The 26,647-nt window shown below is 45.9% G+C and overlaps 1 protein-coding gene across 1 annotated transcript in view; it reads left to right on the top strand.

Moving 5' to 3' along the window:
- Positions 1–26,647, top strand: part of CUL4B (cullin 4B) — a 761,875-nt gene that overhangs the window by 294,779 nt on the left and 440,449 nt on the right. Inside the window, exon 12 of the mRNA XM_085608106.1 lies at positions 6,970–7,162. Coding sequence (XP_085464232.1) covers positions 6,970–7,162 — 193 coding nt within the window. The remainder of the gene's footprint in view (positions 1–6,969; positions 7,163–26,647) is intronic.

Here is a 26,647-nt window from a genome sequence, read left to right as displayed (position 1 = left end):
ACAAACGCATACACCACAAAACAAATACGAATATGCCCAGAAAGAGCAAGTCAGTTCTCTATCAAAGGTGGAAGGCTGCAAGAGAAAGTGAATTGTGACTCAATACTGAAGGATAAATTGAGCCACAATCACCTATCTATTATGATAAATAGAACAAGCTGGAATCTTAATCCAGAGCATAAACTCATAATATAACAGAGTCCCTTGTTGTAATTGGGGTAGTGTTAGAATTGAAACAAAACTACACACCCTCCAGAAGTTGGTTATAAAGAAACCCACGGAATCTCATCATTCCGACCCGTCGGGTCTGTCTTCAGTTTGTGCACCCACCATTGTTCCCGCCTGAATGCTCTTTGTATTTCGCCATAGTAGAACAATTCTAGAATTCTTGGCCATGGGTCTATGGAGACGGTATATTAATGACGTGCTGGTGATTTGGAGAGGCGATCTTCCATCAATTATTGAGTTCAAAGAGTGGCTCAATGGTAGGAATGCTTACTTGAATTTTACTTGTGAATATAGTAAGACGAACTTACCATTCTTGGACATCATGATCTCTCCTTTGGAAGGCGGATTAAGTACTGAGCTTTTCAGAAAACCCATGGCCAAGAATTCTCTCTTGGCCTATGATAGTTTTCATCCGCAAGCTTTGAGAGCAAATTTACCCTTTGGGCAATTTCTGCGAGTCAAGAGGAATTGTTCTACTATGGCGAAATACAAAGAGCATGCTGAGAATTTGACGGTCCAACTCGAAACCAGACGTTATCCTAAAAAGCTCATCAAGAGCTCTATGAAACGTGCAGCTAATAACAATAAGGCAGCACTATTAGAGTCTACAATTCCTAAAGAGTCATCCGAGAGGCTTACCTGTGTTAACACATTTTGTAGCTTTTCCCACAAAATAAAGAAAAGTATTCTATCTAATTGGAAGATCTTGAATATCGATACGAGACCACTACCCCATCCGCTCTTCGCTTTCAAGCGGAGTTCTAACATCAAGGATCGGTTAGTACATACTCGTCCACATAATGACAGAGAAGAAACACAGGGCACTCTATGGGGTTTACCCCCAGTGCGAGGTCATTTTCCTTGTGGCTCATGTTCAGTCTGCTCGCAGACGCCCCATACAACTGAGGTTGAAATTGGCTCCCCTAGGCCATGGGTACTGATGACTCACACTAATTGTAATAGTGAGAACTTGATTTATATAATAACATGCCCTTGTTCCCTCCGCTATGTGGGGATGACCACACGCAAGGTCAAGACCCGCATTTTGGAGCACAAGAGTACGATTAGATGCAAGAAGACTGCAACGAGGTTGACCAATGATTTTCTGACAGTCTCACATGGCCCACAAGACCTTCGTTGGTCTGTTTTAGAGAAACCATTTGGTTCGAGGCATATGAGCTGCAGATTGTACACTTTTGCATAGATCGCCATCTGGTGTTGGGCCCGGATGTTTGCAGTTTGTTTTTGTTCTTTGGACAGTCTGTGGAAGTCACGAGTTCGGTGACTCCTCCTTCGGTCCGTACTGCGTATGGGCTTCGGCTCCATCCTCAGAATGTTTTTTTCTGCCATCGGGCTCGGATGTGGTACTTCGTGCTCCGGCTTCGAACTTTTCCGGTTCCAGCCTCGACGGAAAATCCTCGTTCATCGAGTTTCTTCATCTTCTTCATCTCTCGTAGAGGCACTTTCTCGATTCCACACATCGGCAACGGCCTTCGGGCCCTCCTCGACTCCGGTCCCGGCCGATGGAAAGGACTCCGTTCAAAAAGTGCCCAAAATGTGGGTCTAAATTTCCCCACACCGACCTCCATCAGGTGTGTAACCTTTGCCTCTCTCCAGAACACTAGGCCAGAGACTGCCCCGCTTGTAAGTCTTTTCGATCAAAAAAGACCATCCGGGATCGAAGAGCTCGACGCACCATGGCGCACTCATCGACCGCGGCTCCGCCGGACATCTTCGGAGACGACACCGGAGCTTCGGGGCAACAACACACCGAGCAGGAGGAAGACCTCGTCAGCGCTTCCGAGGCCGACGACTCCGACCTGGAGGACATCACACCGGCGCAGAGAGTCGTGAGTACTCTACCCCCTCCCACCCCCGCGCCCATATCCAAAGAGACTCAGGTTACACCTTCGCCTCCGGGCCTAGGGAAAACCAAACATGCAGCTTCTATCACCCCACCTTCGGGCCCGGTGTCGAAGCATCACAAGTCTCACGGCAGCTCGGGCTCGAGCCAGCCTACTCCTGGTGCCGATAAACACTGTTCCGCACCGAAGAAAGTGACGCCCAGCTCGACTCCGAAGCCACCGGTGCCGAAGCCTGGACTCTCGATGCCGACGAAACACAAGCATAAATCCCTCGGCACCGACGCTCCCGCGTCGAAGCCTACCTCGACGCCGAAAAAATCGGAGGTTCCAAAAAAGCATGGCGCAGAGAAACCACCCAAGTCCTCGGCTCCAAAAACATCGGCGCCAGCGGACGATTTGGCGCCAACTGAACTTTTTACACCTGATCCTTCTCAAAAAACCTTATCAAAGGATCCAAAGACTGGGCTATTGATTTTGTCTATCAAGAAAAGACGTCTTGACACACCAGCTCCTCCTCCACCGCCCAAACGGAAGGACTCTGCCACATCTCCTCTCAGAGTGCCTTCCCCACCACCTCCTACACCTCCTCCGCCTCCTCCGCCTCCTCCACCTCTTCCACCTCTTCCACCTCCTCTCCTCCCAGGTCTCCGCCACCCTTGCCTCATCACTCCCCAACCCCATCCCCAGAACCGGATTACGGGGATCCAGATTATGATATAGCGGACGCCCCGATGGACCCCACACCCCCGGGGACCCCATACCCATGGGAGGATTACCAAAACCCTGACATACCAGATGTGCCCCAAGATGACCTCTACCCATCCAGGCCACCTCCCCCGGAGGACTCACTAGGGTTTCACCACTTAGTGCAGCGGGCAGCACACTATCATGGGGTGGAACTACATAGCAAACCAGTGGAAGACGACTTCTTACTGGATACATTTGATATTCAGGATAAATCCACAGCCATCTTGCCCATGCTTAAGGGTGTTACCAAACATGCTGCAGAGGTGTTCAAAGACCCTGTCAGGGCCAGGGTCTTTAACCCCAGAATAGAAAAAAAGTACAAAGCAGCACCCACAGATCCTGCATACATTAAAGGCCCTGCTCCTTTAGATTCCCTGGTTGTGTCCACAGCTAGAAAGCGGTCCAACTCCCAGTCCTCAGGTGAGGCTCCACCGCCAGATAAGGAATCAAAACATTTAGATGCGTCTGGTAAACGCACTGCCTCGCAAGCCGCAAACATCTGGCGCATTGCGAATACACAGGCGCTACTTGCGCGTTATGACAGAGCACACTACGATGAGCTTGAGGCTCTTATGCAACACCTCCCGGAGAAACACAAACGTAAAGCTCATGACCTAATACAAGAGGGAAAGCTCATTACAACACCTCCATTAAATGTGCCCTCGATGCAGCGGACACTGCTTCTAGAGCTATAAATACTAGTGTCCTGCTTCGCCGTCATGCTTGGCTCAGGATCTCAGGGTTTAAGCCAGAAGTCCAGGCATCCATACTAAATCACCCCTTTGACCAACAACACCTATTTGGGCCAAAGGTGGACGAAGCATTAGAAAAAATGAAAAAGGACATGGACACAGCAAAGTCTATGGGGGCATTACAATCCCAAACCCCTAGACGCTCCTTTCGACGTTCGTCCTTTCGTGGCACAGGCAGAGGTTACTCCACCGATACTGCCTCTACCTCCTACAAGTCCCCTCCTCAAACTACCTTCTCAAAGGGCTACCAAAGAGGTGGATACAGGGGCAACAACATTAAAGGCAGGGGCAAAACCAACACCACCTGTTCTGCCACACCGCCCTCACAATTACTTCCCCTCGCTCCCCCCAGACCATCCCACTCCGGTCGGGGGCAGACTACAAAACTTTATTCACACCTGGGAGTCCATAACATCGGACAAATGGGTGACCCAAATTATTCGGTCAGGGTACTGTCTCGAACTAACATCTACCCCACCCAATATTCCACCAAAACAGACAGCATTTATCACTGTTCAGAGTGCCTGCTATTAAAGCCTTTATGGAAGGCCTTAAACGAGTAATTCCGCCCAGGGCACCACCTTCCCCTGTATGTAATCTAAATGTAGTTCTTACAAGGCTAATGGGTCCGCCCTTCGAACCAATGCATAAATGTGCGCTACAGTTCCTCACCTGGAAAACAGCTTTCCTCGTAGCTATCACTTCCCTTAGAAGGATTAGTGAAATACAAGCGTTCACTATACAAGAACCCTCTTTACAGATACATCACAGCAAGGTGATACTTCGTACAAATCCAAAATTTCTGCCCAAGGTCATTTCCCCCTTCCATCTTAATCAATCGGTGGAATTACCTGTCTTTTTCTCGCAACCTCAATCTGTTGCGGAAAGGGCTCTACATACACTTGATGTTAAGAGGGCTTTACTGTACTACATACAAAGAACGCAACCTTTCAGGAAGACTAAACAATTGTTTGTCTCCTTCTCTCCACCGCATAAAGGCAACCCCATCTCTAAATCAGGGATAGCTAGGTGGATTGTAAAGTGCATACAAATTTGTTATCACAAGGCAAAAAGAACATTATCTGTTCCACCTAAAGCCCACTCTACAAGAAAGATGGGGGCTTCTATGGCTTTTCTAGGGAACATACCCTTAGATGACATCTGCAAAGCAGCCACATGGTCAACTCCGCACACCTTCACAAAACATTACTGTGTAGACGTGCATTCCAAGCAACAAGCTAGTGTGGGCCAGGCTGTACTAAAGACACTATTTCAAACCGCTGCAACGGATACTGGTGGTCGCCGCTAGGGCTGGGTACTGCTATATAATCTATGCAAAAGTGTACAATCTGCAGCTCATATGCCTCGAACGGAATATGCTACTTACCAGTATGCATCTGTTCTTGGCATGTAGAGCTGCAGATTTGTACACGCCCACCCGCCTCCCCGGCTACCTGTATCCGTTCCAGTCTATCTTATTTAGATACAACACACATGGGTTTCTTACGGTTATCACTACGCTCCATCATTTCCCTGCTGGCGAAAAACAATCTGAGGATGGAGCCGAAGCCCATGCGCAGTACCGACCGAAGGAGGAGTCACCGAACTCGTGACTTCCAAAGACTGTCCAAGAACAAAAACAAACTGCAAACATCCGGGCCCAACACCAGATGGCGATCTATGAAAAAGTGTACAAATCTGCAGCTCTACATGCCAAGAACAGATGCATACTGGTAAGTAGCATATTCCTTTTAAGTAATCCTCCAGTCTGGCCTGTCCATCTTCGCCTCCACCATTTGGTTACCGCGCCTGGACACTTCCGAGTAGCTGTGCGCACTATAAATAGAGGATAACATAACAGTTCTCGCTGTTTCTTATGGCTCTGTGTCCTTCTTTTCTTGATCCATCAAATTCAAGATCCTGGTGACCGGGGTGCCTTCTAAATACTCAACTTGGGGGCATTCCAAGAGTGACAGGTAGTACCCAATGGGTGACTTACCTTTAGGGTATCTACACACACTATGTGACCACTTTGTGTGGGAAGTGGGCATAACCCTGACCAAGAAAGCCTAATTCCACCGAACCTCTGATGGTGGACTTTTAAAAGTCATGTTCATATCTGGTAGCCCAACTTCGGGGTGGTACTAGCCTGAGAGGGGAACACCTGCCGAGCTAATTTTCCTGCCTCTCCTTGGTCATAATGAGCTTTTGGCAAGGGGTAGCATTTCCCCTGTCTGGGGAAGCCTTGGGTCGCATAACAAAGGCAGCAGAGGCCGTTGAAGCCTCCCACCTTGATATGCGGATTGGTTAGCCATCCTGCTTGGAGGAGGCGATGGCACCTTCTGCTGAAGCAGGAATTGTTCCTGCCCTCAGAGAGTGCACATTCTCACCTGCAGGGGGCCAGAACCTGTATGTGGTGGCAGGCTGGCCTACAAAAGTCAGCCAGAGCACTAGTAGTTAGTAGGTTTTCAGGGGGCACCTCTAAGGTGCCCTCTGGGTGCTTGTAATAATAAATCATCACTGGATTCAGTGTGGGTTTATTGATGCAAGTTATTTCATACCAAACGTCTCTACTTTCAGTGAAGCCATCATGTAGCCAGGGAATTCGCAAACACTAATTTACAGCACATACACTCAAAATGGCCTTTCTGTTCATTTGTAATATCGAAGAATCTGCTTAGACATCACCGGGTCACATCTTCTCATGCAGATATGTCCACACATGTAGTATAGTACACCCTGCCTTGTGGTTATAAGGCCTGCTGTAGGGGTGTCTCCAAGCATGGCACACAGGAGGTGTGCCATATCGTGTCTTTTCTCTGCACCATGGCACACAGCCTGCATTGGCAATTTGCATGTTGGTGCTGAGGGTCTCTTAGGGTGGCATAATACATGCTGCAGCCCTTAGGGACCATATTTAGTCTCCTTGCACTAGGTACCAGGGGCTACCGTTTACAAGGGACTTACAGGTGGTTCTAAAGGTATTGCCAATTAAGGGAACAATTGTACAGTTTTAGAGAAATAGATCGGACACTGGGGACCTGGTTAGCAGGAACCCAGTGCACTAATACCAGATAAAAAGTGTGGGTGACCATGTAAAAAAAAGGGGCACTTTCCTACATCCACAAGCCGTCTTCATTTAGCTAAACTGTTTTTCAGCTGTTGTAAAGTTTCCTTGTTACCATTCAATTGCATGTCTTTTACCACCCCACAATAATTTTCTCAGTTAAGGTGTTCAAAACCTTACCTAGTAGGTAACTGATATTCTCACTGAGTAACTCTTTTAGCCTTACTGACTACATTTCTTGCATTGTTATTCCTTAAATGAGTTACATTATTCTTTCTCTTGTTTGGTAATTTTGATGCATTTCTTTCAGGCATTTGGCAGTACTATTGTAATTAACCCTGAAAAGGATAGGACCATGGTTCAAGAGCTGCTGGATTTCAAGGATAAGGTGGACCATGTTATTGATGTATGCTTCCTGAAGAATGAAAAGTTTGTCAATGCTATGAAAGAAGCTTTTGAAACCTTCATTAACAAAAGACCAAATAAGCCTGCTGAATTGATTGGTAAAGTTTGTTTTAGCCTTGTAGCTGCCATTATTCAAAATGTCATTTTTGTTCCACTGTTCGGATAGTATGAAGCTTGCTATAAAATGTGCTCATTTCATCACTTTGTTTTTTAATGTGGTAGTGCAAAGCAGTTGTTCTGTGGGTATTTTCCACTGGCTAAAGTGTTTGTAATCCTAGGGATATCTTCATTTGTTTCAGATTTGATTCCTAAAACACCGAAGCATGTTGCTTAATATGTAAACATATTCCTTTTAAAGAAACTCATCAAAATAACATGTTCGCCAGAGCAGATTGCACTGTTTTGCAATCCGCATTTGCTTGCATGCATGTCAAGAAACAAAATATAATGCAAGCTAAAAAGTTCAAATCGTGTACAGTGGCGGGAAAAAAACAATCCTGTGGTGTACTTCTCCATCAGATTCCTCATTTTTTAATATCGTCCCGATGTGGTACTGAATCCACACCTTATCTCTTAACAGAAGCTTCGCAACAGTTGTGGTGCAAGCATGATTCCAGCGGTGTCTTTGTTCTTGTACTAGATGTGACAAAAGTGCAATGTATGCGCTTCAGATGCTGACTCAGAGCTCCTTCTGGCTGTGCAATTATATTCTTTTGAAGCCGTGTACAGAATGTTCATGTTAGAATTCTTCTCTCCTTTAGTGTGAGTGACTTCACTGCTCAGTTTGCAGTCAGAAAGTGTTACTGGTGCAGAAAACACATGTCCATTTTAGACCCCCACAGTTTTTGGTGCCTCTGGCTCCAGTGCAATGCCACCAGATTTGATACGCCTGCTCTTATGTACACAGTGGCAAGGTGAGGCAACATTTTCGAATTTTTTTCTTCCTTTTTTTTTTTTTTTTTTTGCGTTTTTGCAAATTCTATCCAAATAGCCAAGTTAGACTTTTTAAAATGAAAAATAGAGGAAAATGTAGCTTTTAAATATGTATAACACCTACTCACATATATACACATTGCAACTGACACAGCACTTTAAAGAAATGTAGAAACTACCTATTCGAGGCATGTGTTGCTGTAGATACACATGCTGACAGTGCTTGGCCCTTGAAGTCTACTCACCCACTCGCTATGGCGAATCAGATTTTATCAGGGCGAGCTAATGTTTAAGGCCTACTGGCCCAGTCTGGCAAGAGAGTGGTCTTGAAAAGGGCAGGTGTTGTGAAAGAGCAACACAAGATGTCTTCAAATCTTGTTTCAATCTTGTCACATTTGGTGGGCTGAAAGACAAAGGTCAAATGTCAGCTTATGTCTTCTCAGAATTTGCTGCTCATTTTATCCTAGAGATTGGTCTAACTTTGCTATCGGAGAAAGAAAATGAAAGTGAACTGTCTGGCAGTTGTTCTGGGGGTACAGGTAGTATAAACTGAAAGCCTGCCAGATGTCTTTTTTTTCTAGCACAGCATTTAAATAGCTTGTAAATTAACTGTATACAAATTTTCTAAATATACTTCAGTAGTTGGGAAAGCACTTTTTGAGATCTTGCTTTACAGCACAGCATGGGCATTACTAGAGAGGGGCTTTGACTCCACCCACATGTTGGAAGGCATGATTACATCTATTGATTGGGCAGAGGTTGTGTGCTTCCATCAAAAAGTGCCTGCCCCCCACACAGCTGTAATCATTTTCTTTATTTATCTGCTGCTCGAGTTTGACCTTTCATGCAAACATAAATTGTAATGCTTTTAAACTGTCTTAGATAACTAGATCATTTATCGTGTTTGTTCTGAGCAGCATAGATGGGAGGAGGACAGTCATGAAGAATGTATACCATTTCATATGTTGTTGAGTTTGTATGTGTTTTACTGTGATTGGGTCAGAGAGTGAATTGAATAATGAGTTAATGAATGGGTTGGAGTGCAAAGATGAGGGACAGAGTACTTGTATGATGACTTATTTAGTGCCTTAACCCTAGTCCTCACTGTCACGAGGCACTTTTATTCAGAAGGTAGACCTATTTGTTTTGCCAATGCTCTTAACTTTGAAGTGTTGATGGAAACAAAGATTTGAATAGGATCGAAACAAATGATGTGTTGGTGATGTGCAAATAATAAATATTTGCGGAAGCGTGATTTTCACACATTGTTTGTACGCTATATAATTTTATGAGTAAAACTGCATATCAGTGTGAGGGCTTGTGGCCATTTCAATTGAAATGGGCTGTCTGTAAAGGACTGTGCGCTACCACATCATGCTTTAGTAATATATTATTGAAAGTGAGAAACATTTCTACCCCTGCCCTATTGATAATGCTCTTTGTGAACTAATTGGCAAGTTAGGGGCCATTTGTATCTTTGTGGGCTAGATTATACTTGGCGCAAAAGTTTAGTCTATTAAATCAAAATGTTTTTGCACTGCAGATGTGCTGAACTCACATATTTGAAGGTACTCTCTTATGTGATAATTGAAGTATAAGGACAGTCAGTGAAATGAAATATTTGCTACGGCTCACCCAATTTGAGACAAGCTTATGGGTCAAACGCATTGCAGTTAGGTCGAGTAGATTATTCAAGTCACACCACTTGCAGGCCTAGTAAAAATTGTATTATAATATTAAGCAGCCTGCTTCCTGCCATTTAGTGTTGGGCTTAGATGTGTGTAAGTTGTTTTGCTTCTAATTCGTTACGAGGTACAGTGATTGCACCTCTTGCTAGCAATGCCCATGGTCATCCGCTCCATTTTTAGATTGTTTTTTTTTTGTTTCATTTATTTTGCCGTCTGGTTCAGACTTGTGCTTCTGTGCTCCAGATCAATGCCGTTGCAGTGATCTTTTCAGTCTTAACACCTTCTCTCTCTGTCGAAATAGTCTTGGATTGCGTCTCACCTGTCCTCTCTCATATCGTCTACGCTTCCAGTTACCGTCCAGGACAGTGCGCTGGTTGACGCTTACCCTCTGAAGGGTCTCTTCTATTGGGGCCTCTTTTCGCTTCCATTCAGTCTGCTCACCATATCTCATCTGTGATGGAACAGGCACCCTTTCTACCCATTTGATATTGCCCGTGGTGTTGTGTGAAGTGCCCCTAGACCGACCTCCAGCAGATCTCTAATCTTTGCCTATCACCCGAGCATGACTAGGCCTCTTGCAAGGCTTACCGGTCCTTTTGGTCCAGGCTCACTGACTCGATGTTGAAAAGGAGCAGCGACGATACCCCAGACCTCTTTGGCACCCAGGACCTCGAGGAGGAACATCATTCCGAGACTTCAGCCGCTGATGAGGAGGCTTTCTCGCCTGAAGAGTGTTCTGGCTCTGACCTCGAGATCGAAGACCTCCCACCGGTTCAACAGGTCATCAGAACAGCTCCCACTTTCTCTGGACACTACTCCGAGTGGTCAACTGCTCTGGATCCATAGAGACAGAGACAGGCTTCTGGGTTGCCACTTCCTTTGGGCCATGGGCTGCACTGACCATCGGCTTCGGACAACACACCCAGCTTCAGCTCGGTGCCAAAGGAAATTTTGAAGGTGACATCCTTGGCTCCGCCTGCTCTCAGCTCAGCACCGATCTGACCATCTGTTGCAAGACAGTTGGCGTTGAAACCCAGACCTGCGCTGCAACATTGTGCTCCGACTGAAAGACCAACCCATGAACCCGTACTCCAGAAGCTGCAGTGACAGCACTGTGTCCGCCAGAAACAGCATGTAATTCACCCGCAGACGGGCCGGATACAACAGTCTCCGAATGCCAGGTCCTTGGTCTCCTAAAAATTAGCTCAGCTTTGCAGAAGTTCTGTATCCCCTTCCTCAAACAAAGCAAAGAAAGAAACAGGATAAAGCCACCAGTCCTCCTCTTGACACCGGACTTCCTCCATCCTCTTTCACTCCAACCAGACTCCCACCAACACCTCCACTACCTTCTTCTCTGCCTGACCAACTCTCTTACACTCCACAGGGTCATCACACTTTGACCAGGGTTAACACAGAGGGGGAGGGGGACACTTATGACATGCCCCCAAAGGTAGACCCTCTGCCCGACCTTCCGTGCCAGGTGACACTTCTGCTTACCATTACATTTTAGGTAGGGTTGCTGCTTACCACAACATGCATATGCATAAAGAGCCAGTCGAAGAGGACTTCCTCTGACTGTAGTTTGCTGGCTCTGTATATGGTATACCACTAAGTGGTTATACTGCTCACAGAGTCCAAAGATACCCCCAGAAGTGTACAGGTCTCAATGCAAATCCAAAGTGCTCTATTTGTGGTAGTGTGGGCGAGCTGTCTGAGTCCTAATACGGAGGAGTGTAAGACATTTGTTGTACACACAATGACCAATAAATGACACACAAATCAAAGAAAAAATCCACACCAAGTTTATAAAAATTAGCTTTGCTCAAGATTTATTTTCGGGCCAAGTGTCAGATGTACGGGTCATGTACAAACCCTATTTAGCGAGTCACAATTTATTTGTGACTCGCTAGATAGGATTTGCGAGTCGCAATCAGAAAGTGTCATGCCAAGGGTGTCCTTTCCTAATTGTGACTCGCAACCCTATGTAAGAATGTTTTGCGGTCGCAAAACGCTCGTAGTTTACCTCCCTCTTCAAGAGGGTGGTAATGCACTTGCAAATGGGAAGGGATCCCAGGGGACCCCTTCGCAAATGCAGGGGAAATTAATTTTTAGAGACAGGCAGTGGTCCCAAGGGACCACTACCTGCCCTTAAAAATTTGAACTAAAATGTTTCATTTTTTTTTTAATGCAGCCTGTTTTCCTCCAAGGAAAATGGGCAGCATTAAAAAAAAAAACAAAAAAAAAACCTGCTTTAGCGAAAAGCAGTCCCAGACATGGAGGGCTGTTGAGCTCAGCAGGCCACCATACCTGGGAGGGCCAGCCATTCCTAATGTGGTCGCAAATTGCGAGTGCCTCATGAATATTATTGAGGCATGCAATTTGCGACCCCATTGGGAATTGCAAACAGTGTCTCTGACACTGTTGTACTTAGCATTTAGCGAAAGGCAAATTGCGACTCGCAATTGAGCGCAATTTGCGAGTCGCTAAATGCCACGGTCGTACATCTGGCCCCAAGACCTTTGAAAAAAGTAAGTACGCTTTAATAGAAATTCTGTTTTGTTTCAAAAGTGGGCACAGTGCAATTTTCAGTCTTTGCAATGTTAACCTATGGAGGAAAACAATAAGGCGGTTTTGCAGGTCAGTAACCAACTTACAGTTCCAGTCTTCGGGTTTCAGGGTCAGCAGAGGGCAAGGTTCAGGTAAGTAAGACACTGCACTGCCAGCGGCACAGTGGCAGCCGGTCGAAGTTGAAGATCAGGCCCAGTGGAAACTGGGGGTGCTTGAAGACTCGTTGCTTGCAGGTAAGTAAATCGGTTGCAGGGGGTCGAGCTTCGGTGGTTAAAAAACAAGCTTGGGGGGGGGGGGGGAGGCAGCACCAATCAGGGGCGACCGGGTGCATGGTGCAAACATGGTGTCGGTCACCCAATGAAATTCAATGGAGAAACTCGATTTGGGAAACAGGCTGCAGGCGACGAACGGAAGGCTGCACGAAGGAAACCAGCAACAGCAGAGGTAAGTTGAGATGTCGGAACACCTTGAGCTCCTCAAAGCTTCAACGGCCTGCCTCCTTAGTAAAGTGAACCTTAGCTTTTGCTATTAGCAGCAGAGGCAGCCCCAGGTTTACACCCCACTTTGGGCGAGAAAACCAGCAAGAAAAACTAGGAAGAATAGGAGATGTACCCACCTGAGCCTACTCCACCCCTGAGGTCGGGGAGGTGAGGTGAAGCACAACTTTCAGTCCCCGCCATCTTGAAGATGGAAAGACTTCTCCAACCAGTGCTAAGTCAACGCCCCTTCCCACAGGAGGGTGGCATAACAGAGGGTGTAGTCAACCCAGGTAAGGTGTCCACTGGCCCTACCTACTACCCTCCTAAAACGCCTCCTAAATTTAGCCTTAGCCCCAGCCCTACCGGCCTGTCTCCAGCTTCTGCGAAACTGTGACCAGTCTTGCAGCCAGCAACCTCTGAAAACCCTGGGAGGACTGCTACTTTGGAAAAAGACTCCAATCTCCTGTGTATAGCAGATCTGTCCAAAAGGAAACCAGCTCCAAGGGCGTCTCTTGCCCACCCCGACGCCCACAGCCCGAGTCTGACGGCTCACCTGTGCACTGAGGTCTCCCCAGTTATCCTGACCTTGTGTCCAGCGTTGGCTGATCTCACCTGAACTCCACGGCGGCGCCGGCAGTTAGAATCTACGGGCTCCCCCTGACCGCCGCTTGTTAGAACTGGAGGTCTCTAGTTGGCAGAGGTAGGTACCTTTGACCAAATAGGGACCCTTGCTTCTAGTCCGGGTAAGGGGCTACACTTCTAAAATAATCCCTGCTCTCCCCCTTGGTAGCTTGGCACGAGCAGAAAGGCTTCTCTCAGAGGCAGTGTGTAAAGCATTTGTGAACACATACAGTAATACAGGGAAAACATCCTGCAGTTTATAGTGTAATATCTCTCTTCGACATCCACTCACCCCCTTTTTTATCGCCATTGTGCTTATGATTGCTATCGTCTAGTAATTACATTTGTCCACAGGAGCCAATGTCTCTGTTTATATGGTACTGCTTTGTAGCCGCGCTGTGCTGGTACAAACCCCCAAAGCTTGGCCTGTGCAACCGATATTACCTACCTGCCAGCAGTTTGGCTCTAGGCACCCCCAATCTCCATTGAAAAGCATTGGGCCAAACTCTTATTTTGACATCTGCCCCCAGCCGTACCTGTACCGTTGGTGGTGCAGTTTTGGTATTCACCTGACCCTTGCTGACTTTGGGTTCCAAAGACTGGTATTGTAAGTGCATCACTTACTTGTTTAACTGCAATATTGTTTTCTCTGTAGGATAACATTGAACTACGCTGAAAAGTTTCTAAGTGTCGATTTTTCAAAGTGAAGAGCATTTTTAATTTAAAATGTACGTACCTTATGTAAATATCTTGGTCTTAAAATAAAATACAAACAAAGTATATTTTTCTAAAGTTGGTCTGATCTCCTTCTTGAGCTGTGTGTCCATTATTAATCACTGGTGTGCAATAAGTGTCCCACACTCCTCTGTGTTCGGCCTAAGGCTGCTTGGCAACACTAACACTAATAGAGCCCTTTGCGTTTTACATTGAGCCCTGTACAATTGTGGGGAAACCTTGGACTCTGTGCACGGTATAACCACTTAGTTTGAATTCCATATTATACAGAGCCAGCTTTCCACAGACTCTTTCCTCAGCTTATTGCTCCTTTTAGTATCTGCCCATGCAGAAGGGGGATGCTCAAGCCCACTTCTGACATATTCAGGAAACTGGTCAAGACCTGGGTTATCACCTCCCAGGTTGGCAGCATGTGCACAGCTCTCCAAGCTCACACACCGAGCCGGCTACCAACTTTCTATATCTCTGAATCATGATTGTTTCTAAATGCTCATGGCAACCTTGAGTGGCGAGCCGTTATTTGTTTCAACCACTCTGTTGGGATTTGTTTGATCTTGCCAAAAAACGTAGGCAGTAAGCCAATCGAGCATCTCCTTGAGGTCTACATGCAGAAGTGTTTACCAGTTTTAACTCATGGTGCAGGATTTTGGGGTCATCTGGATATTACCAAGGTGCAGGTGCAGGTGCAGGTGCAGGTGCAGGAGAAGGAGAACTCTGCCTCCCCTCATGGACGTCACACTTTTTTTTTTTTTTAGGTCTCTGCTCACGATAGCAGCATGCACGCGCTGCTCTCAACATCCAAGAGCTTATTTTATTTATTTTATTTTTGTTTTAAAAGTTTTATATAGCGCTAGCCCGTAGGTATCGGAGCGCTTTACATACATACTATAAAGAAAAACAGACGGAAATTGCATTACATAGTAGGCAGGTAGTAAGGAAGCAAAACCGGGGATAGAAAAAAATACAGCATGGAAGATAAGGTGGTTAACACAGTCCGGTCATCAACTATCCTTGAATGTCAAGCGAGAGGAGTAAACTCGGATATTGAAGTCTAGGTTAGTTGACGTTGGTCAGGAAAGTATTTGTTAAGGAGATGGATTATCAGGTCCCTTTTGAAACAGGAGAAGGAGGGGTTGCATCTGAGAACTCTAGGGAGAGCGTTCCACATCCTGGGAGCGTTGCCAGAGAAAGATCGGTATTGTGTGGTTTGCTTTTTCAGTTTCGGAGGAATAAGCAGGAGTGAGTTGAAGCTTCTCAGCGTTCTGGATTGACCTGCTCTTACCAGTTTGTTGTTCAGGTAGTTGGGGGCCGGAGAGTGAAGGGTTTTGTGTGTGATGCAGGCCAGTTTGTAAATACACCTCCCTTCCATGGGAAGCCAGTTGAGGGAGTTGAGCGCTGGAGTGATGTGATCAAATCTTTTTACTCCAGATACGAGTCGTCGAGCGGCCATGTTCAACACTGCCCTTAGAGGGGCTAGGTGAGCTTTTGGAGTCCCTGTTAGGATGGCGTTCCCGTAGTCGATTTTAGAGTGAACTAAGGATTGGACAATAGTCTTGAGGTCATCATGGGGAAGAAAAGGTTTCAATTTCTTGAGGTGTTTTACAGAGAAAAGAGCACTTTTTGCAGAGTTTTTGATGTGGGCCTTCAAAGATAAGTTCTTGTCTAGGGTGATGCCTAGAGACTTAACTGAGTCAGATAGGACGATGGGGCAGTTTAGGGCGACCAGATTCTTGAGCCACTCTTGGATTGAACGATGGTTGCTTTTTGGAGAGAATAGAATTAGTTCTGTTTTATCTGGGTTGAGCTTTAAGTGGTTAGCGTTGAACCAAGTTTGGATCTCGGTTAGAGTGGCATTGAGGTGTTGGATGTCGCTGGGAGACTTGATTTTGAAATAGATTTGGTTGTCATCTGCGTAAAGGTGGTAATTCACCCCAGCTTTTTTCAAGATGATTGTGAGGGGCTCCATGAAAAGATTGAAGAGGGCCGGGGAGAGGATCGAGCCTTGTGGGACCCAAGTGTGACTTTTGTTGGCTTCGAGAGACAGGAGTTGAATTTAATTTGTTGCGAGCGGTGATGAAGGAAGGAGGTGAACCATTTTAGTACTGTGCCATTGATGCCGGAGCGCTTCGACAAGGTCTCCAGAAGCGCTGGATGATTTACTGTGTCGAATGCCGCAGGTAGGTCAATAAGGATGAGTAGGCAGGCATCACCTTCATCTAAAGCCTTGTGAATATCGTCAGATGTTGAGCATAGCTGTTTCCGTGCTACAGTCTTTCCTGAATCCTGATTGAAAGGTGTCGAGGAGGTTGAACTCATCAATGTGTTTGTTGAGTTGGTGGAGAACACATTTCTCCAATGTTTTTGCAAGGAATGGGAGGTTGGAGATAGGTCTGAGGTTGTTGAGATCATTAGGGTCGGCCCCTGGTTTTTTGAGAATGAGCGTGATTTGTCCAAGTTGAAGGGAGTCTGGGACACAGCCTGAGGTGAGAGAGGCGTTGATGATTTTTGTCCAGAAAGGGGAAATGGTGTGGTTAAGTTCTTTTATGATTGTGGATGGGATGGGGTCCCTAGTGTGGGAAGAAGGTTTTAGGTTAGAAATTATATTGAAAACCTCATTTTCTGACATTAGCTCAAAGTCGGACCAAAGTGCATTGTTTTTTAGCTGGAGGCAGACCTGATTGTCCTTGGTAAGAACTCTTTCTGAATGATCAGGGGTGGTTATAGTGGGGCGGCAGGTTAAGAGAGAAGGAGGGTTAGAGGTTTGGATGAAGGATTGATCCATTTTCGAGACTTTATTAGTGAAGAAGGTGGCAATTTCTTCACAACGCTCATTGGTGGCTTTGATTTCTTGAGAGGGAGTCCAGTTAGTTTGGCTTTTGACAATGTTGAAGAGTTCTCTCGGTCTGTTTTTCGCCAGATCTAGTTGGCTTCGGAAGAAAGACGCCTTTTCACTGAAAATGTGTTTTTTGTATGCTTGCTGAGCAGATCTAAGTTGCGCTAGGTGTACGGTCGAGGGGTTTAGTCTCCAAGACCTTTCCGTTTGACTGAGTTGACGCCTTTCCTCATTCAGATCCACGTTAAACCAGGGTTTAGATTTTGTTTGCCTCAATTGTTGAAGTTTGAGAGGAGCTACTTGGTCTAGAACCTCTGTGATTTTTGAGTTAAAGTGTGTAGTGAGGTCATCGGCCCTCGATGATGAGGGTTGGAGTTGAAGATGGGCATGAATCCTGGATTCAAGTTCGGATAAAGGGATTGCTTTGATATTTCTGGTCCAGTGTTTGGGTTTGTCATCACGAATAGGTTGGTGGAAGACAAGTGCATCAATCTTGAACAGAATGAGGTGGTGGTCGGACCAGTCAATGGGAGAAATCGCTCTGAGAGACCAGATCATTGTTAGTAATGATCGCATCCAGTATTGCACCTTTGATGTGAGTTGGTTTATTGCAGAGTTGTTTGAGGTTATATATTTCAAGTAGGTTGGATAGGTTCTGGGCAGTGGAGTCCTCTGGGTCGTTCCAGTGGATATTGAGGTCACCCAGGAACACGTCTTTAGTGTCTATCATGGGGAACCGCGATATTAGGTCTGTTAGTTCTTCAGGGAAAAGGGTACGCTCTCTAGGAGGATGGTGGATGGTGTGGAATTTGATGGGTGAGGTGCCCTTGGCAGTGAGTTCGACACCCAGGTATTCAAACGATAGGTATTCTGCAGGTTTACGTTTGGTAATCTGTATTCCTGCCTTGTGGAAGATGGCTAGTCCTCCCCCTGTTTTGATCGGTCTGTCTTGTCTGATGATGGTGTACCCTGAGGGGTGAGAATGTCAAGAATGGGGGTGGAGTGGACATTGAGCCAGGATTCAGTGAGGAAAGCGATGTCAATTTCTTCAGCGAGTAGAGCTTCAGCAAGGTCTGTGGCGTGTTGTGCTGCTGATCTGCAGTTGAGGAGCATACAAGAGAGAGGACGGGGAGCCTCGATGATGGTGGGAGTAAGGTGGATAGAGGAGTATTGAGCAGGAGGTCTAGGCGAGTGGACATTTTTAGGGATTCTGATAGTGCCCATAATAACAAATGGGGAAAGGGGTTGACTTCTGGCTCAAAGCGAGGTAAGAGTCGTTGATCTCATCAGGTTTCGGAATCGAAACGGGTTGGCGATCCCGGTTGGATCGAAGTGCCCGACTCGCTGATTGACTGGAGGGACGAGGGGTGCACTGTGGGGCCAAGGGAGCGGTATTGAGTGGGGTGGGAGGAAATCTACCCGGGGAGAGGGAGCACGGCGGCTTGGTCCTGTTGAGAAGATCTTGTTGTAAGTATAGGATATCCGCAGCAAGGGAGTTAACTTTCAGCTCCATTCCATTCAGTTGCTGTGCTATAGAGCTGAAAAAGTTTAAGGTTTTAGGCATGGGCCGAGAATGACTTGGGTCTTTGGAGGGAGAGTGAACAGGGGTCGGGGATTGGACGGAATCAGTGGGGTTAGGAGAGGGGAGAGGTTGGACGCGGGGAGCCGGATTAGTAATGCTCCCATTCAAGGAGTTCAAAGGAGGAGTCGAGGGTCTACTGTCCAAGTGAGGAGGGAGAGAAATTCTAGGTAAGGAGTCAGAGTTCCGGGGAATGTCAATGAGATTAGTGGTGGAGGCAGGTTGTGTATGTGGGTGTGCGATGGCGGAGGGGGGGCCTGTAGTGATAATAGGGGGGAACGAGTAGTGATAATAGGGGGGAACGAGTTTATAGGATTGGTGACGACGTTGGCCATGGGGATGTCACGGGGGTTGTCAGTGAGGTAATCGGTGGAGACCGGTTGTGTCTGTGGATGTGGGACATCGGAGGGGGAGTGAGCAGTGGTAGCAGGGGGGAGAGTGACCACTGGATTGGAGATGACGTTGGACATGGGGGAAGTAAGGGTCGGGGAAAAAGTGTCTGTGTTGGAGGAAGAGGTAGTTTGTGAGGGAGCGTTCAGATTATCAGGGACGAGCGGAGAGTACCTGTGGGGATTTTGGACGCAGGAGGGCAGAGGTTAGAGTCCGAGCTGTCAAGATCTAGATCTTGTGGTGTTTGTTGATTGTGAGTTTGTTGTTCTTGGTGTGCTCACTAGATGCAATAGTTGTGGGTGTTTGGCGGCGGAGAGTAATGATAGGGGTAGTGTGATTATAGTGAGTGATGGTGGATGTCCACGAGTTGGAGAGGTTCTTCAGGGCAGGAGATTGGATCAGTTCCACGTTATTCGTAAGGGTGATGGTGGGTTGGGGAGATATGGTTTGACGGCTCAGTTGAGTTAACGAGGAAATCACTTGAAACTTGAAATCAATACGATCGAGGGAAGGGACTTTAAGCCCCGCCCCCTCTTCCCATTGTCTTGCGTCCTAGCTTAGGCTAAACGCAGGCTTCTCATTGTAAAGGAGGCTTCTTAGTGCCTCCTTGTTGCCGCCCTGACCACTTTTGGCCCCGCCCACCTGGATTTGATCTTTTACTGGCGGCGTTAGACTATGGCCCTTCCCTCTGTCTCTGAGACACAGCTGCTTGTACTACTCGTTAACCTCCCCTGTGTGTTAGGCCTATAAAGGACCCCTGGATCGTGCAGTCAAGTCAACAATCCCCCTTCTTGCTAAATACAAATAAATGCACCCTCCCAAGAGCTTCCGTGAACCTTGTTGATTTAGTGTTTCTTTTATGTCTACTGTAAGACAGTTATCCGAACATGGAAGCGCAGGAGCTAGCTTCACGGAAGTGTTCTTGTTGCTTGCTTTAAGGGGCGGTCTGATCTGTAGTTCCCTTCTCTGCTTTAGTGCCAAATTTAAAGATCGCCATCTTGCCGGACCAGCATTCTGTTTATTGATTGTGGTATTAAGGGATATTTGGAAGAGGTTTCTGCTGAGTTTACAGACGGATGGCGACCGTCACTAAAAGTAGGCACTGGAGAGGTGCTCATGGTGTCATGAACATGTCGGAGTTTGCATGTAAACGCAGTCTAGTGAAGAACTATGTGTTGAAAACACTAAAGGTGCTGTCACTCCTGTATTCTGTCAGTTGCACGTGTAGTTTCTCATGAAGATTAAATATTCTATAGTCTGTGAGAAAAAGTCAAAGTGACATCAGATTGTGATTTAAGTAATTCGGCCCTGGGCTTTTGTTTACATGAGACTTCCTGTGTCCAAACGACTTACAATTCCTTGAGGTATTGAGACTGGGACTTGCAAACTAGGGCCCACAGCCGAAGTCAGTCTTGAAACAGGATCTGACTGTTACAAGGTATTCCCTCTGCACGGCACCCCACACCCTCACTGTCCAAAGTTGCCAAGTTTTCAGTCTATGTGTGACATTTGCATGTTTTCAGTGTCCTCATGTGTGATACTTCATTACCTTATATCATGTGTCACTTTCTAATGGAGAGTAAAGCGGTTATGTCAGTGTAGAGAGAGACGTTACACAGCAATGGTATAGATAGTCTTGGAACAATTGCAACGCTTTTTAAGTGCATATGCAGTAACACAAATTACTTTCCTTAACGGACATGATCGCCCTGAAACATTAGTGGTGTTATTTTAAATAATATAGATATATTTTATTGGGAGCACTCCAGTTTGTTTTAACTGTGTTATTTTCAAAACCTACTTCCGTTCTTTTCAGGGATGAAAAATGATCATTCTCAGTATTCCTCTGAACATGAAATGTAGCTCTGCCAACTTAAAAAAAAAAAATCTCTTTGGGGTGTGTGTTCTTGGAGGGGAAGGGACTCCTGCTAAGTAATGCCTGAGAGGCACTTATGTACACTTCAAGCCTCACCCCGCTCCCCTTACCCCCCTTTCCTCACCTAAAAAAAAAAATCTAGATAAACCCTCCGATGTTCAGGGGTGTTTTGACACTGCTTAATAGTTATGTCAGCTGCTTACAGTCTCCAAAGACAAGCTGGAAACTTACTCAGTTCTGGGATTTCCAGCTGACCACCCTTGCCGCTGTGTGACATTGGTCCTTCACCAGGTGACTGTGAAGCGAGCAGACCTGGAAATCGCTGTGCGGGTTTGTTTAGTAGTGGGTACGAGTGTCTGTTTAGAGGAGAATGAGCAGGGGTTGCCTTCTCTGAGTAATTGAATGCCAGGTCTGGTTGCTTAGTGGACTAATGCATCCACTATAGAAACCCGTGTTAAACCATGGTCATGCGCAGGCCTTTAAGTGGGCCGGGTCCTGTTGTTGCAGAGCACCGGCAGTTCTAAAAAGCAGATGTCAAGACGGGTCCCTATCGGGCTCTCCATTTTTGCCATCACCCTCCGGGTGAAAAGAAAAATCCTTAACTCTGCAGCAGTACCACCCTTCACTGCATTTGGGGTAACTGCGAAGAGACTCGTTAAAGTTCTTCACAGTTTCATCACTTCAGAACTGAAGAATTGTCATGTTATATTCAACGAAGTCATAGTTTTTGCTCATGCAACTAGCGGCCATTGACAAAGCCAATAGTTTTGGCTAGCTGCAGGTGTAATATTACTTGTATTATATATCTGGATGCAATGACAGAAGCAGCAAAATACCAGTCGGGCTAAGCACAGATTTGTAAGCCACACCCCTTAATTACATTATCTGATAGAGACTACTAGCCGCAGATTCCTTAACGTAGAATTATCCCCAGGCGTGAGACTGGAGCCGGAAAACTTTTTCACTTTCGTGCTTTTGCATGAGGCTGTGGTCTCCTCTGCCTGCTGCTTTGCTTGCAGGTCCTTGGGGTTCTCTGGCCCCTGGCGGGGAGGTGTCCCCTTTTCCCTGTGGGGCTACCTTTTGGGCTACTGCCATGTTCTTTTCTGTCATATGTGTTCTGGTCCGCGGTGCGGACGCTGTCTTTCGTGCTGCTGTTGGGTCACCATGGATTGTTTTTTCCTTCTTTCTATTCTTCTTGCACACTGTACTCATGCTGTCACAGTATTCTGTTTTCACTGTCTCCGCGTGGTGGCGCAGAAAAGTTCTCAGAAGCAAACCGATGTCAGCGAGCCGGGGTGGGGCTTATGCGACCTCGCTGACGTCATGCCCGCGGTCGACGTCAGGGCGGAGTCCCGCGGTGCCCCCCCCCCCCAGCGCGCAGAGATGCTGTAGGAAAGAGTTTTCCAGATCCAGTCTCACGCCTGGGGATAATTCTACGTTAAGGAATCTGCAGCTAGAATCTTCTCTACCAGATACACCACTACTGAAGGTAAGTAATTGTTACGACCACGCCCCTTTGAGAGACCCCCACCCCAGTTTTTCATCCCACTTAAAGCCCTGGTCACGCGTACAAATCCTGACGGGTTCATCCAGCCGTTCATCCTTCGAAAGTGAGTGTAAGGAGTACCATTGAATTGGGAAACGATTAACGCTTGTTCAGTATAAAGTTGTCCCAAGGGTAAACATGAAATTTACAAATCTGTTGTGTTATTGTAAAGTTTAAAGGGACACTGTTTTCCAGTAATTATTTGAGCGTTGCACTTGTGAAATAGAAGCCTACAAAAAGTTTGTTGCAATGATCGGGTCTTAGTGCTGTCTCACTCAGCCCCCAATCCCCATTCTAGATTCCCAGCAGGGCTGCGTCCCGGTGCTGCAGAAATCAGTATGGTTTTAGACGTGCTGCAAGCATTTCTCTTTACCACCCAGAAAAGCTTCCACACAAGCTACACTACTACCTGAAAGCAGCACCTTGTGGTTTTGACTGGCGCACACTGGTCACAAGTAGCTAGAATTTGTTTTTAAGATTGACTCGTCCAACCCCAAGGCTTTTCTACAAACAGGATGCATTTTGCTTGTGAAGTCAAGATTGTAACTCTATACACCATCTTGGGCTTCATTGCTCAGCCCTTCTGTAGAAGGAGCGCAGAGCCTTTACGTTTTCAGATTTTATGGATGACGAGCTCAAGTTCTTTCTTTACACTGTCATTTGTACTCCTGTTTCTCAATTGTTAATTAATGACTACATGTATCAGAATGTACAAGACAGACCTGGGCTGGATTAGCTAGACACATATGGGGCAGGACATTTAGGAGCTCCGAATGGGCCCTATTTAACCCAGCGAGAGAATGTAATGTGCAGTGATTTATTTCCTAATGGAAAGCAGCACCCAGCGTTCTGCTCCAGAAATGGTGACATGGTTCACAATTTATTTAGTGCTGAATGAATGTGTTGCAGGGATTCTGCTCATGCACAGAACTATGCGCAGGAACCCAGGACCTCAGTGAATTGCGGTGTACCAAAAACTCACCTCAGCTCCCAGAACCCCTATCCGACTAGCATCAGTGTCTCATTCGTTCTCCGCATCATCTCGAAGCTACCAATGATTAGACAGCCCAGAACAAGCGACTTAGAGTACTCTCAGGAATTGTGGGAATTAGAAATACCTGTTCGTTATTATTCTCATATCAGTGCACAGCAAGAGTAATCAGAGACACAGTAAAGTTTAAAATGTTTATTTTATAAACTACGTGTCCTAAGATGCAGTACTTTGGCTAACATAAGCAGACAAATGATTAAGGATTAAACCATCAGCATTGTTACAATACCATAGAAAATGAAGGGAGAAATCATGTTACAAATGATAGTGGAATACAACCACCCTCCCTTCGCTAGTAAGCTAGTATTATAAAACTAATAGAAGGTCTCTAGGTTTGAATGGGGAACCCCATACCGTAAATATCCGCTTGGATGAATCAAATCACAGGATCAGCTTTGCTCTGTGTCTGGAAAAGGTCTTCTCCAAAGTGTCTATCTCATGCATGCAAACTGCAATATTAAAGGCGCTCAAGTTTCAGATATTTGCAGCTGTGTGCGTGTTATGGCTAGAGCGTGGGCCGATCAACATGAATTCAAAAGCATACATTGTTTGTTGGCCCTGACAGTTGCTGCACACAATGTTCAGACCAAGGTTACGGTGCACGTCTAGGGATGTGAACAACAGACCGTTCTCATGTGAAGAAAAAGCAAGCAAGCAGTTTTCATATAATATCTATCTACAGTGTCGTGTGCAAAAGCAGCAAAAATGGCAAGATGGCGTTTTAATTTCTAAGACGCTTATGCTAACATAGCAATGTGTGGACCTGTAGTTTCGCCTCCACTATAAATGTATGGCATTTTATTGAATACCACAAAGGAACATGCACTGATTTTACCACATAATAGAACAAGCATTGAAAATGCAATAGGTCTCGCCTTTGATTAAGTTAAAGCCATTTGCTTTGCTAATGGTATTGTATAGCAAAGCAAATGGCTTTAACTTAATAAAAGGCAAGACCTATTGCATTTTAATGCTTGTTTTACACGAGGAGCTGGCTCTGGCCTATGCATCCAGTTCAATTAAGGTTGCACCATTATTGCTCTGGGTCTCTGTCTAAACTAACAAGAATACAACCCTCAATCGGGAGATCATCTTGGATTGTATCAATTGTGAAAATTGCATTTCTATCCCATTGGCTAAACTATGTGCAGTCTTCCTTCAAAGCCATAGGTTGTACTGAACTATATACATCTCCTGACTCTCCAGCTAAAGTGAATATTCTCAGAGCCAAAAGGCTATTTATCAGCCATAGGGTGACATCTAGGGATCAAGCAGAACTGAGGAAACCTTTGCTGTGATTACTATTGTACAAATTTTACCTTACTTAGAACCGTATCGGACCTGAGTTCCAAGCCCTTGGGAAAGAGCTCTCTTAGCCAAATTTCATCTGGGAACCATTAGATCCCTGATTTGCTTCACCTTGGGCCAATATGATCCAGAATCTGTTTGTTCATGCGATGAGACCTCAGTACAAACCCTGAAATATTTGTTTTTTTGGTATATATGATTGATTTGATTGACAAAGATCAGCTTAGGAGTAGAAAAATACACACTTGTAATAACTAATATAATGCAGAGGGAATTATGCAGTTAAACAAAAAGAACCTGAAGGCGTTCCCACTCAGAGGAAGTTTATTAGCCTACCCTTGAGAGACTGGCTTCAAGAGACACACCCATCTCCCAAAGGAGAGCGAAAATAAGCAGCACTTTCTGACTAAAAATAAGTAGCGCTTTCTGACTCAAAGCATTAGATGGCAGAAGATGCCCAGCATGTGAATTTAGATGAGCTTCATGATGCCAAACCATTGTTACAGGTAAGTAACTTGTTTCTTTTTTTTTCTTCATACTCCCCAGCTGTTTTAATGCTACATTGTGGTGAGTATGTGCCTGATGAGTCGGTTCTTTTCTCCCTGTCTTTACAGGTCACTGGGCCCTTTGGAAATTATGTTGGGTTTGCCCTCCTTTTTGGGATCCTATTTGGCCAGCTCCTTTTTTTCCTGTAAGTCTTCTCTAAAGTTACCAGGCAGGGGGGTGTAGCAAGGTTGGAGTGGACCTCTTTTGTTCTTGGAGAGAGTCTTACATAGTTCCTGTCACAAGTTCTTTTCCTGTGGTCTGGCTTAGTTTGGTTGTGCTGTAAAATATACACTTAATTCTTTGGTCCTATGAGTTCACTGATGAAATTTGTGTTGTGCTGCAAGTTCAAATGACAGTTCCGCTGTCTGATGTAGTGCCAGCAATGTATGTCCTCTCGCAATTTATTTTAGTGTTGACAGTGCTTTTTGTGATTCGGGGATATGGAGGACCTATGTTTATACCTTGGGTTCTGGTGGTCGACCAGCTGGGTCCTAATTGTTTTCTTAGGACATTGTTTTTTTTTTTTATGAATCTTTGTATTCAGTAAACAAAAGAGAAAAACCCAATTACAGTGCATCATCGTTAATGTCTAACAGGCACAGTGCATTAGTACGGTATCAATCAGCACATTACATTAAACCAGATCCCTTGCATCATTTCTTGTTGCTTACTTCGCCTTTGGACTCCATTCTCACAAGTGGTCCCCTAGCAGTGGGGAAGTGTCATCGAATGGTGTGCATATCATCCCTCTACTTTCGTTCCACACTCCCCAGATTTCAGACCATTTTTGTGGACACCCTCTTCCCTCGTATTTCGCCCTTTCTGCCTGCATGCACCAATCCATATCTGTCTCCCAGTCCCTAAATTTGAGCCTAGTAACTCCTTTCCAGGATCTCGCTATGTTCCGTTTTGCTACCATACACACAAGGGAAACCCACGTTCTCTCCGCTCTTGATAGGTCTGTTGCGTCCCATATGTTCAGAAGGCACCGTCGGGGCGAGACCTCCCTTGTTTTCTGACGGGTGGATAGCAGTGCCGATGTTACCTTCCCCCAATATGCCTGGAGAATCCGGCATTCCCACCATTGGTGCATGTCTGTTCCTATCTTTCTACAGCCCCTCGGACATGCCGTGGAAATGAGGGCACCCATTTTGACCAATGCTGAACTTGCATAGTATGCTCTATGTAGGATTTTGAATTGGATACATTTAAATCGAGATCGAATCGCCACCTCCCGGTGAGACGATAATGCCTCCTGCCAGTCCTCGTCACTAATATCACCCGTATCCTCCTCACACTTTGCTTGTGTTTTTTCCATTGTATCCGGTGTGTTATTGAGTATTTTTCTATATGTCAGGGAAATCGCCTTTTCTGGTAGGTAATCATCTAGGAGTCTATCCTCTAGGGGCGAGGAGACTGGGAGATCTGCA

The sequence above is a fragment of the Triturus cristatus genome, chromosome 5_2, assembly GCF_964204655.1.
Source record: "Triturus cristatus chromosome 5_2, aTriCri1.1, whole genome shotgun sequence".
NCBI classification, from domain to species: domain Eukaryota; kingdom Metazoa; phylum Chordata; class Amphibia; order Caudata; family Salamandridae; genus Triturus; species Triturus cristatus.
Note: the sequence above shows the minus strand (reverse complement) of the source record. Positions and strands in the feature narration are given on the sequence as shown.